Source organism: Cydia strobilella, chromosome 4 (assembly GCF_947568885.1).
Source record: "Cydia strobilella chromosome 4, ilCydStro3.1, whole genome shotgun sequence".
Lineage (NCBI taxonomy): Eukaryota > Metazoa > Arthropoda > Insecta > Lepidoptera > Tortricidae > Cydia > Cydia strobilella.
The window spans coordinates 10,128,049-10,141,189 of NC_086044.1; the positions used below are offsets into that span (position 1 = coordinate 10,128,049).

The 13,141-nt window shown below is 37.8% G+C and overlaps 1 protein-coding gene across 2 annotated transcripts in view; it reads right to left on the reverse strand.

The window, feature by feature from the left end:
• The window catches only part of LOC134740970 (probable G-protein coupled receptor Mth-like 3), a 42,041-nt gene extending 30,720 nt beyond the window's left edge, over nt 1–11,321 (reverse strand). For both annotated transcript variants that reach the window (XM_063673652.1, XM_063673651.1), the window contains exons 1-3: nt 9,864–11,321; nt 9,051–9,304; nt 6,458–6,638 (exon numbers count right to left, since the gene is read on the reverse strand). In XM_063673652.1, coding sequence (XP_063529722.1) covers nt 6,458–6,638; nt 9,051–9,304; nt 9,864–10,806 — 1,378 coding nt within the window. In that variant the 5' untranslated portion in view covers nt 10,807–11,321. The remainder of the gene's footprint in view (nt 1–6,457; nt 6,639–9,050; nt 9,305–9,863) is intronic.
• Between the last annotated feature and the right edge of the window lie 1,820 nt (nt 11,322–13,141).

Sequence of the window (13,141 nt, forward strand, 5' to 3'; positions counted from 1 at the left end):
ATTTTATCGAAAGCTTAAAGTTCCGATTTAACACTTTTCCGAAAAAATGTTTTTCCGAATTATTAAATTCCGAAAAACCATTGTCCGATCGGAAATAAAATAATTCAGAATTCAGAAATTCGGTCTTTTGTAAGGTCGGAAATATGAAATTCGTGATATTCAAATGAAGACACGTTTCGTTTGAGTAATTCGGTATTCAGAAATTCGGTTTTTTGTAAGGTCGGAAAAATGAAATTCGTGATTTTCAAATGAAGACTCACGTTTTAGTAATTATTACGGGTGCCTGTCGTGTCGCATCATGTTAAATTCGGCATAAAATATTTTTGGTATAAAAATTCGGCATACATAAATTCGGATTCGGAGATTCGACCTCCAAGAAAACGGACTGTTGCCAGAATAGTGGGTTAGGTTAGGTTATAACTGCGACCCCGAAATAAACGAACTCTTGCCAGAAGTGGGTTAGGTTAGGTTAGAACTGTTACCCCCAAGTAAACGAACTGTTGCCAGAAGTGGGTTAGGTTAGGTTTGAACTGCGACCCCCCGCGGGTTGCTCACCTTGTCATGGTGGAGGGGCTTAGTAACCGTAACCTATGCTTGGTCACCCACGGTGAAGCGAAGAGGCAACCAGGGCCGGCCTGTTTGGGTCGCGGGCTGGCCCGAGGAGGACGCTCCAAGTGGGCTTAGCCCGCCTGTGATGCGCCGAAGGTGGACCGTCGAGGAAGAGGAGTGTCGGTATTGCGGAAAGCCGTTCTCCCTATCCTCGGCGGCCGAGGTGGGATCGCAGGGGAAGAGGAGTGATGGTATTTCGATGCGCCACTCTCCCTATCCCCTGCGAACTTGGCGGGGCCGTTCCGCTGTAGCGGCGTTGTTGGGGCTGCAGAGGAAGAGGAGTGTCGGTGTTACGATGTGCCGTTCTCCCTGTCCTCTGCAGCCGAGATGTGGTTTTGCAGCAGAACCATAGACCTGATCTGTCGCCGGACGCCGGGGAAATTCCTGGCGCCCGTGGCTTCCTTGTGGCGGGCTCGGGGGGGTCCGCTACAATACAGAATGGAAGCCGAGGAGGAAGGCGCGTCTTACCATCTGGCGCGCCTAGCGTGAAGGGCCTTCGGGCATTCGCGAAGGAGCCGCGCTCGTGGGCGGCTGCCGCCGGTGGGGTCGCAGATGACAAGCGCAAGCGTTCCTGTAACCCCACCAATAGGGCGGCGAGGCGGCATATGGGGGGTTTTTTAGTGGGTACACCGTGGGCCTCATTAGCCTAGACGGGAGTCCCACATAACCACTCGGGTCACCCCCCGCACCCGGGTGGTATGCGTAATGCATTTTTCCCTCCTAACAAAAAAAAAAAAAGGGTTTGAACTGCGACCCCCAAGAAAACGAACTGTTGTCAGAAATGGGTTAGGTTAGGTTAGGATACAACTGCGACCCCCAAGAAAACAGACTGTTGCCAGAAAAGTGGGTTAGGTTAAGTTAGAACTGCGACCCTCAAGAAAACGAACTTCAACAATATATTCGGAATATCGTTATTCGGAAATTTAAAAATTGGGGTATTTAAAATAGGAATAACGTCAATTCGGAATTAAAAAATTTAGAATAATGGCAATTCGGAATTCGTGATTTCAGAAATCGTAAATTTAATTAATTTCGGCGTTTTTCACTGTCGGAATTGTTATAATCGGAATTATGTGGTTCGGAATTTAAAATTTCGGAATAATGGCAATTCGGAATTCGTGATTTCAAAAATCGTAATTGTTAAATACGGTGTTTGTCACTATCGGAATTGTTATAATCGGAATTATGTGGTTCGGAATTTACAAAATTGAGCTTTTCGGCTTTTCGGGAATATAAATCTTCGTGATTTTCATCATTCGTAATTACGACAGACGGAATTTTGAAAGGTCGAGAATTTAAAAATCGGAAAAATAAAATTCGGTATTCTGAAATTCGGCATAACATTTTTCGGAATTACCTTTTTTTTTTATTAAAAGTATTTTTTTGTCAATTTTTGTCTAAATTCAGATGGTGTGATCTATGAAGAATGGAGGGAACTCCTCAAGTCTATAGCGAACATGCACATGCATGTATAGCGAACGCTCGTCACGCTATCGAATGAAATTTACCTACACTAGGGGTGCAATTGTTGAAGTTGTTCAGCAACTTAACTTTTAAGCAACATTTTTGTCGAAGGTCGAGTTCAGATGATAGATTCCATGAAGAATTGAGGGAACCCTTCAAATCTTAACAGCATTATAGCGTTTTTGTCTTATAACTAAGCATTTGCATTTAAACAGTGCTATTTAGTGAAATGGAACATCTCATGAAAACCAGAAAGGAAATCCTCCACGACAAGTATTTAACGTCGTGGGGCTAATTGTAGGTAATTGTTATTGGATGCATTTTGTTTGTAAATAATTTAAATGGCATTTCAAACTGTTTTATGAAGTCTGGTTTATTCTTGGTATAAATTAATCTTTACTTATCTATACATTAATAAATGTCGTACTACACCTAGTACGATATTTAATGTATTTATGTGGACAACTTTTATTGGCTTTCTGTGTTGTATCTTTTAGTTTAGCAATTTTTGTTTGTATTGATGTTGATGCCCCAAATAAACGAAAATAAAATAATGTTTTTTTTTACTTATTATTTTACAGGACCTTTATACAAATAACGATAATTTTTTCATGGTTTTACTCTATTTCATAAAAGGCAACAATTATAATGACCACCAAAAAATACTTTTAATTCCCTAAACCACAGAATACCTACACTCTCTTACCAAAAATATATTTAACTCCAAAAAAAATATACTAAACACCAACAAAACAAAGCCTAAAATTACACTTGTTCTAGCTAACGAAATGCTACTAGAAAAGAGGGTTAGGTTAGGTTAGAACTGCAATCCGTACAGAACCGCACTGCTATCAGAAAAGTGGGTAGGATAACGAGATATTAAATATTTGCTTGACATTCTTAATTAAAATGTGGTTAAACTTTTAGTGGTCATTAACTATTTTTGGGTTAACAATCATACTTTGGAGTCATTTGCTTTAATTTAAGTCTAACCTTAAATCATTTGGAAATATGACGTGTAAAAAATTGTATTCTTTTTACCAATAAATAATCTGAATCTGAATAGGATAGCAAGATTTAAAATTTTGGTTATAATTTCACATTAAAATGGAGTTTAAATTTTGGTGATCATTTACTATTTCTGCATGGAGTGAGCACTCTAACTATGCTTACTAATTCTCTGTTCTGGGTTAACAATGATTATTATGGCGTCATTTGCTTTAGTAGGATGGATAGCAAGATGTCATCATTTTGGTTACAATTTCACATAAAAAAATGGAGTTTTAATTTTGGTGATCATTTACTTATTTTGGCAGTAAAAAGGTTTTTTTTTTGACGTAATTTTTTAGGTGGACCACCCCAGGAGTCAAGACACATCTGTGATCGGTGCGGCAAGAAATGCCGATCAGCCATTGGTCTTTACAGTCACCGCAGTCGATGTAGACTGTAGACATCTCCTCAAATACCTCTAGTCGCTGCAACTATCATCTGTAAAGATTTTTTAGGTGATCAGTTAAATTCTAGCCTGTCATAAACATGTGGCATTAGCTTGGATCGCCAAATATTTTTTCAATAGTACTGTCCATTTAAAGTAGATAAATCTTTATCTATTATCGAATATCACCATAGATCGATTCTTCGTCTTAGTTAGCCTTTTTTTTCATACTGTTCGAGATTTTTTCCGAGAATTCATTATATACAAATGGGTGTATATGTAGCTACACGTGTGAAATATATATGTAGCTAGACATTGTATTTATTCAAATAAATATTGTTTGCATTATTGTATAGGATGATCGAAAACCAAAACTCTATACGATGAATAATTGTAAACATGAACAGCTGGGGATTCCAATTACACACATACGCACCCTGCTATATATCCATAAACTAATATACATATTATACGAGCCCTTGAACTATTAACAGATCCTGTTTATTTTTTTCATGAAGCTACGAACTAGAACGTTATGAATGATTGTTGAACATTCCGGATGAGGTAAGTGTGAGCTATTTTTTGCATGCTCCTACTTCCTACCGGTTAATAATAAAACCTTCATGTTTTTACGGTATAACTTTTTTTTTAATATTTGTGAGTGACTTCCACCTCACTGCTTTAGGTAGTCTAGTAGTATTCCTTTGTACTGGCGATGAGAAAAATTGGTCTCATGTAATGATTTTTTCATAGAGGTTTTTTTTAATGTATTGATATCTTCATTTTTTTTACTAGAGGTTTTTTAATAATATGCTGAGTATCCTATTGTAATTCACAGTATTTCATTGCAATATTCATCATATATTTGTATGCAATCTACAAACTAACCTATATTGTTTACTATACAAGCTCATACAAAAACACTCAAAGGTGATATATTATTGGGCGGTACTCTAGCTATTAGATATGCAATTTTATAGCAAATAAGTGTACATGATATTCTGAATAAATTAGCTTATGTACTACGGTACGTCACTGTAAATGAAATGCTTCATTAGAAGTTAGTAGAACTATTCTAAATGCATTTGTTAGAACAATGATCAATAAATTAGTTATACTTAACACGGTCGAGGACTTATATTTATGATCGATCCATCCTGCTTTCCGTATTAATCATTATAGTACCTTGTACCCTGTACTTTGTATATTCACTGTCTTTACTGGCTTAGATTAGGAGCTGTATACTGTTTACAAGAACGCATCAAATATATTACATTAACATTGACAAGTACTTATTCCTGTGGAATATTTATGGTATAACAAACTGCGAATACGGAAACACTGTCTGAACATTTTACCACCACATACAAAAGGAGCTTTAATAAAAGTCTACAACGATTTTGGTAGCATACGCAGTGCAAGTGTTATTTATACGTTATAATTCCATAGCGAGAAACAGATTTCATACAATTTTTTAAATGCTTCTAACTTATAATAATTAAAGAATCGAAAATCAAACAGGGACATAGTTGTGGATGATATACAACAAACTATATCAAAATATTTTTAATTCATGTTAATATCCAGAGAGGAAAATGAGGACTACGTTTGTATGAAAAGGCGATTTCGCACTGCCGCGGTGTATCCTCTTAAGACTTTTGTCTTAAGGGGCCCACTCATTACCAATCCGCCGGACGATATCGGCCTGTCAGTTGTCCGGAACTGTCAAATTTTTGTTCTAACGACAGGCAGATATCGTCCGGTCCGGCGGACTGGTAATCTTTGGGCCCCATAAAGTTGTGTGTAAGTTCTACTTCGTTGTGTGTAAGTGTCTGTTACAAGTTACAAAGAAGGTGCTAGGTACACTGATAAGACTGACCAAGCGTGTTAAACACACACGTTACCAGAATTGAAAGGCTCTTTAAGAATTATTGTAAGATTTTTTATTTCTCTATTTATACCGGGTGTTTCCTGTAACAGGAGCATTAAATTAAACTGGAGGCTGTACGCCTCAAACTGACCAACATTTATTCAGCAATTTTTTAAAATTATGAAATTTTTAGATTATACCTTTTTCATACTAATTAAATATTATTTTCAATGTACGCTGCCATCTGTGTGTTTGACGTTGCTTGTCACCCTTTAAAGATAACAAATTTAGCAATACATTGCGTCTTAGAATAAACTTTAAAATGTAATGAAAATCAAAACGTTATTTTTAAAAGTTGCTGAACAAATGTTGGTCAGCTTGAGGAGTACAGCCTCCAGTTTAATTTAATGCTCCTGTGGAAACACCCGGTATATATCGGATGGAAAATTTATTTAAGGTGTTATTAATACAATACAACTAATATATAAATTTAAAAGGAAGTATGCTATCTAATCTACTCTGCCAGTCTGCCACTGACATACTTGATGTGTCTATACAATATATAATCATCAGGCATCGTAAACTACGAGCGAAATCCATTGAAATGACGTACTTTGACTTGACTTGACAAGTAACAACCCTAGTACTTCAATGGATTTCGCTCGCAGTTCACGATGCCTGATAATCATATAGGTAGTTAATTATCTTAATATTGTATAGTTAATTAATTTGATTAATTAATATTTAATGTCTTAACCTACGTACGTAATACTCGTCACGTCACTTAAAAAAACCCTGCTTTAAAACCGCTGGCAACTTTCGTTTCACCAATGACATCATTATTTTAATGTTCATAACAACTGTCAGGAAAAGAAAAGAAATATACACTATGATATCAATACCTACATTTTTTTCTTTTAATTAATGGACGTGTGTGTAGTTTAGTTTTAGGTTTAATTAGTTTTATATAGGTGTGTGTGTGTGTTTTTTTTTGTATGTTTTTGACATGTACGTTTACACCGTAATAAACGATTCGAAATGAATAGCATTGAATATTATGAATCAATACTTCAACTTACCAAAGACGACACAAAGATGGTTCTCCACCTTGTCGTATTGGACCCTGGCGAGGAACGAGAATGCCAGCAGCATGGTGCCGGTGTGGCAGATCAGGGTCCGTCCGTGTAGGTTGCGCAGCTCTGGCAGCGAGACGTACACCAGAAATGTCAGACCCAAGCATACCGCGGATATGGTATTCAGCTGTTGATAAATTCAATTAGGGTAAACAGGGGTCAAGTGAAACATTTATGTGTGTGTGTGAAATAACATCTTATGAATCAGAATTTTAAGATACCAAGTTAAATTGTATTCATCCATTAAGGTCCGCCCCGGTCTCTCCTACCTAGGTGAGGTAGGAGAGACCGGGGAGACTAGAGCCTAGGGGAGAGTTGGTTACCTAAATTACGAAACCATAATTAATTGCCAATATGTTTCAAGTTCTGATGTTCGTGAGAAAAAACTTGTCTATGTTCAAAAGTGTCGAAGTCATGGGCAAACAAATCAGATCGACGGGAAGACTGGGAACAGTGCCGCGTCGCATCGCATGGCACTTTCACGTAAGAATCCGCGAGTAATTGGCCCAACTTATTACGAACAGAACTGACGAAGCATTTGAACAAAGACTGAGGAAGTTTTTATTGAATAACCCTTTATATTCAGTAGATAAAATTTAAATAACTGTTTGGCATTATAGTTTATGTAAAATAGATTTTATTTGACATTACTTCTGAACTGTTATTATTACTGCTCTTAGTTTTAGTGTGACGATCATTACGAGATACATTTTTGTTTGACATGTATTCCATTATTTATTTAGTTTTAATTTGACGGTAATTTTCCAATACCTTTTTAACTTATAATTGTTAGTTTTCATAATTTGTATTGTTTTTGATTATCATTGTTGACATTTTATAATTATATGTTTGCATGGCAAATAATTGACGATCATAATATAAATTTATATAGATTAGTGTAAGAATATATTTATATTGTAATTTATCATTATGAAATGAATAAACTAAACTAAACTAATAATGACGACCGGTCTGGCCTAGTGGGTAGTGACCCTGCCTGTGAAGCCGATGGTCCTGGGTTCGAATCCCGGTAAGGGCATTTATTTGTGTGATGAACACAAATATTTGTTCCTGAGTCATGGGTAAGTATGTATTTATCTATATAAGTATGTATATCGTCGCCTAGCACCCATCGCCAAGCTTTGCTTAGTTTGGGGCTAGGTTGATGTGTGTAAGATGTCCCCAAAAAAGCCCTAAAAGGAACCAATCGCTTTAATATTCTGATTTTAACAACGTAGTAGTCAGACTGATATTTCAGATCCATTTAAAATTTAATATTATAACTTCATAATTTAGGGGACCATGTTTCCATTAGGATCATGTTTTCCCTGCAGTGTCCCCTAATCAATATTTTTTTTTTCAATTATATCATAAAGCCATATACGTAAATATGTATATAATAGATAGTTTATATAAATCAATTAAACTGATAAAGTTTTACTTTAGGATATATTATGTACTAAACAAATACTAAGAACAGCACTATTTTTTATTACATTTATTTGCAAACTTTTACACCATTTTCATCGGATGCCAAATGGGCCTCTGCTTTCAAAACTCGTTGATTACTTATATTTTTTGGTGTAAGTACATATTATTTGCCTTCAGACAAGTAGGCAAGTGGGTACTTGACTGTCATCTTCGATCCAGCCCAGAAATAAACATCATTTATAATTTTTTTCCATCTATTTCTATATTTATTTTCAACGTTTTTTACTCCATTTCATCCGCTATGTTGCTTGCCATAACAGTCTGTCATCCGCCTTCCACTCTTTTTCATGTTGGTACTATGTGAATTGTGTCATGTCATTTGTTTGTCTGTGATGTCCATAATATCTGTGTGTTTGTCTGTTTGTTGTAGGTTCCCAGCCAAGGGCCTGACACTCTTTAATAGAAAAAGATAGGTCTTATTGCGATACCTATAAGAGGAAAGAGAAAATAGTGCCAAATACCAATTACCATTTTCAAACAAATATTCCCTTACCAACTACCTTTTCCCACAAATATTTTACACTTAAAAGCAAGAACAACACACAATATAATTATGGGTTGTTCATTGTTTTTAATTGAATATATGTAGATTGTAGAAGAATAAGAGGACAATAAGGAAAAACTAACACAAACTTAAATCTACGACGCTGCTTAAGATACGTAAATCAGATACTTCACGTCTATATAAAAACCGGCCAAGTGCGAGTCGGACTCGCGCACCGAGGGTTCCGTACTTTTCAGTATTTGTTGTTATAGCAACAGAAATACATCGTCTGTGAAAATTTCAACTGTATAGCTATCACCGTTCATGAGATACAGCCTGGTGTCAGACAGACGGACAGCGGAGTCTTAGTAATAGGGTCCCGTTTTTACCCTTTGGGTACGGAACCCTAAAAACTTAAGCAGAATGAGGAAAATGTTTTCAGAAACACAGTTGATAAAAAAGATCCAGCCAAGCACATTAGGAATCATTGGATCTTGTGTAGTACGTACATAATACATGTCCACAGGATGGTAGAATTATAGGTATTAAATAAAGGTATCTTACCACAAATGACAAGTAGAAGTTTTTCTCAAGTTCAGGCGCGCCTAAGAAGCAAAAAACGGCTGCGACCTCGATAGGGTTGTCATCGTGGCAGTGTCGTCTGTCGAACTCCTCTACGCAATAATTGTCTTCCGCACTGTTTCCTATTTGTTGCATAGTACCGTCCAGGTTCAAGCTGTGCTGGTCCTGCCAATTTTCTTTATTGGTCACATATTTCCCTATCTGACATCGAATTAATGTACGAATTCCCAGCAAATCTAATGAAAGAGAAAAACAATATGGTTATTTATAATATATAAATAAATTGTAGTAGTAGGAGTTTCCTGAAGGTATATATATATATATATAACCATACCTACGAAATATCATTGCTTTTCGGTGAAGGAAAACATCGTGCGACAACTGGAGGAATTCCAATTTATAAGAAACCCGGAAAGGAAACTAGGCCGTAGTTTCCTTTCCGGGTTTCTTATAAATGATTAGGTTGCTCTGGCGGACTCCGGGCTCCTTTAGAATGCAGCCCGAAAAACGCTGAGGCAAAAGATAAAGAGATATAATAGTAAGTAAATCCTATATGTACATATAAACGAGCAATTCTAGTATAATAGGTATATATTTTATATATTTCGGGGATCTCGGAAACGGCTCTAACGATTTCGATGAAATTTGCTCTATGGGGATTTTCGAAGGCGAAGGCAGAGGGCCTACCGCGAACACCGAAGTTCGCAAATTGCGAGCATCATTCTCTGTTACTCTAAGCAACATCACAACATTACGATGATGAATATGATGATACAGCGGTAGAAATTTACTTACCAGGAAAATCTTTATACTCTTCTCTCAAAGGATCCAGGTATATTGACATATTGAATGTTATTTCGTGATCGGTATTAGGCACACATTCGCTCCTTGTAGATTTGCAGTCTCTGACCTTATAGTGCTCGCCTACTGGACAACACTTTCTGATAGGGTATGCCCCGAAGAGCGTTGCATCGTCAGTACAAACTCTAGCAACTAAACCAGTGTTATCTTTTCTACGATCCATACACCATTCTCCTTCTCCTACTCGTTGTTCTTTGGTCATCGTTTTTCTTAAAGCAAACAAACTGCTGCCATAAACATGCAAAGAAAATTCTTCGGACATAAGGTCTATCGAAAACTGTGTCACTTTGCAGTGAATTCCAGTGTCAACTTCAAATATACGAGAGTCTGTGCTTTTCATTTCTCTTACTAACCATTTCTCATCAATATCTTCATTAGTACGTGTACAAACATTATTGATGGTGTCATAAGCATGATTTTCTGGACAACATTTTCTAATGCGATCGATATGTAACACAGATTCTGTCGTGTTTTCAGTTGCATTAAAATTACATTTTAAGACTACTGTTTTTGGAATGTTGCTTGTTAATTCGCCATTTCGTATTTCTAAAACGATTCTATCATAACATGAATTGTTTTGGGAAGTTGACACTACCGTGCCCTCCGTTTTAAGTTCCTCTATATCTTCTTCTTCACATTCAGCAGGCATGCCGTAACTTACTTCTATGTCATGAGAGATAATTAATGGTGAGGTAGATATTTCATATTTTAAATTAGTGGATTCACGACTTTCACACTGGAAAATTGAAGATTCATTTACATTAGTAATTTTCACGAGACTTTGATTCTCCGGACAACACTTATGAAATACCGTTAATTCACTTGAAACACGTTTTACACTTATTAATGCGAATAAACACATAATGGAGAGCCACATTTTTGTGTCTGCAATCCTTTAAAATATATTAAAGAATAAAGTTCACAGCAGGTGGTTGGTGTCGATCGTATTCGTGGGCAATGTTTACATTATAAATCGAGTTTGCCGGGCGGAGCGACGCGTTGCGAACGCGGCACGGCGGCGGCGGCGTAGACTGGAGTGGCCCGGAGCAGTGTCGGCGGGATGCCTCTGACCAACACTGGAGGCTGTTACCCTTGAAAGTAACCGCGCGACCGGCCTTTTCGTGTCTGCCTCGCAAAACACCCACCACTTTTGTGCTTTTAAACTTAACAAGAACCACGCGGTTCGGGGAAGCGAATAACAATGGACTGAGCAGTTTTTGACGGCACTGAATCAAATTATTCATCGACACCATTTACGTTCACAACATTGAGTCAACTTAAGATTGTCCGATTACTACAAAGACATCGATTCAGGAGTTTTTATCAGCAGCTGATAACAAACACGACAGTGGAAATCATTTTATCATTAACGCAGAAGTTATATTTAAATCTACTTTTTTATCAAATCAATGTTTATGTGCTACGCTGAATCGCTGATCATTACAGTAGGTACCGTAAAACGGGGTGGCTTTAGGAAAATTCGGGGGGTTACATTGATAGTTTTAAAACGGCCATAAAATTACCTTTATTCATTATTTACTGGAACTGTTCGCGTAACTAGTTAGATTACTTTATATTGATGTCCGCCTACTGTAAAAATATCCCATTAAAATACATAGTCAATTAAAAGGTACCACATTGTCGCTTATGGATTCCGAGATATTAATGATTTTGTAAATCAAGTCGAAATTGTCGAAATTTTGTTTTGTTCAGAAACAGTTTCTAGACAATCATGTGTAAAAGTTGCAAATTCCAGCGATAACTTGGAAAAAACCACGCTTAAAGTTTAACGACTAGGGTAAGTACTTCATTGTCGGTCGTCCTTACGATAATATATATAGATAGATAATTACGATAGTCGTTAATTTTTTTTCTTTAGAAGGCACGATATAAATAAATGTGATGTTTGGATTCCGGCTGCACGAGCATTACTGCTGCAGTATTGCAGCGCGACATTACTGCCGACTGCATTGCTGCTGCAAATGTCGAAAACTAACAATTGCGGCAGTAATGTCGCGCTGCAATACTGCAGCAGTAATGCTGTGAGGTTATTGATATAACGCGAGTAGTAAGATTAGCTCATGGCATGTCTCTGGGGAGATTTCTTTATCGGACCATAGATACATATGCTTTAGGTATAAGACTAAAATTCAATTTGAAACTATACGCAAACGGAATCCCAGAAACACCGACTGGTTAGCGTTCAAAAGCGACTTGAAGGCGGAACTGTGAGACCTTAAAGGCAAGCTAAACTCTATCAGTGACATAGAACTTGAATCAGACCGAATGGTACAAGCTGTATATACAGCCTGGACAAACAACTGCCCGGAAAAGAAAATCCTGGCGAAGAAAGTGCCCTGGTGGAACCTGGAGATTGCAAAACTCCGGAAGGAAACCAGGGCTGTCTTCAACGATGCTAAAAGGACTAAGGACTTTCAGCATTATGCGCAGAAACTCACTGAATACAGCAGAGCGGTGAGGAAAGCAAAAAGGAAGGCATGGATGAACCATTGCGATCAAATCAGGTCCATACCGGAAGGCATGAGACTTACAAAAGCACTAGCCACAACGAAGTCAGTTCCGCTCACTTCAATTAGAAGAAGTGATGGAGGAATGACTGAAACGGGGTTGGAAACCCAAGAAGTCATGTGTAACACACACTTCCCAGGCTCGATAATACACCAGAGCGCAACGGACGATATAGTAACTAGTGCAGTGGAACAACCCACTAGCACTACCAGGTACAACTGGGACACGTCTAAAAAGGTAGTAGATCACGATAAGATAAAATGGGCACTATCAACATTTCAGCCATACAAAGCCCCGGGGCCAGATGGAATCTACCCCATACTACTACAAGAGGGCGCCAATGTACTAATACCACACTTAGGTAGACTGTACAGAGCGTGCATAGCCTTCGGACACGTGCCACGTGTGTGGAGGATGGTACAAGTACCATACCTGCCTAAACCAGGCAAAGCAGATTACACAGAAGCCAAATCGTACAGGCCGAGGCAGACGGGTCTTAAGCACTCAAAGCTCTTTATACAAGGGGTAGACTCTGGTTGGAGCAAAAAGCTTTGGAAACTTAGCAAACGGCAACTCCAAATAATAACGGGGGTGTTTACTGGCCATTACTGGGTCAAGGGAATCCTGGCCAAGATGGGGCACGCTGACAACACCGATTGTCGTATGTGTGGCGAAGAGGAAGA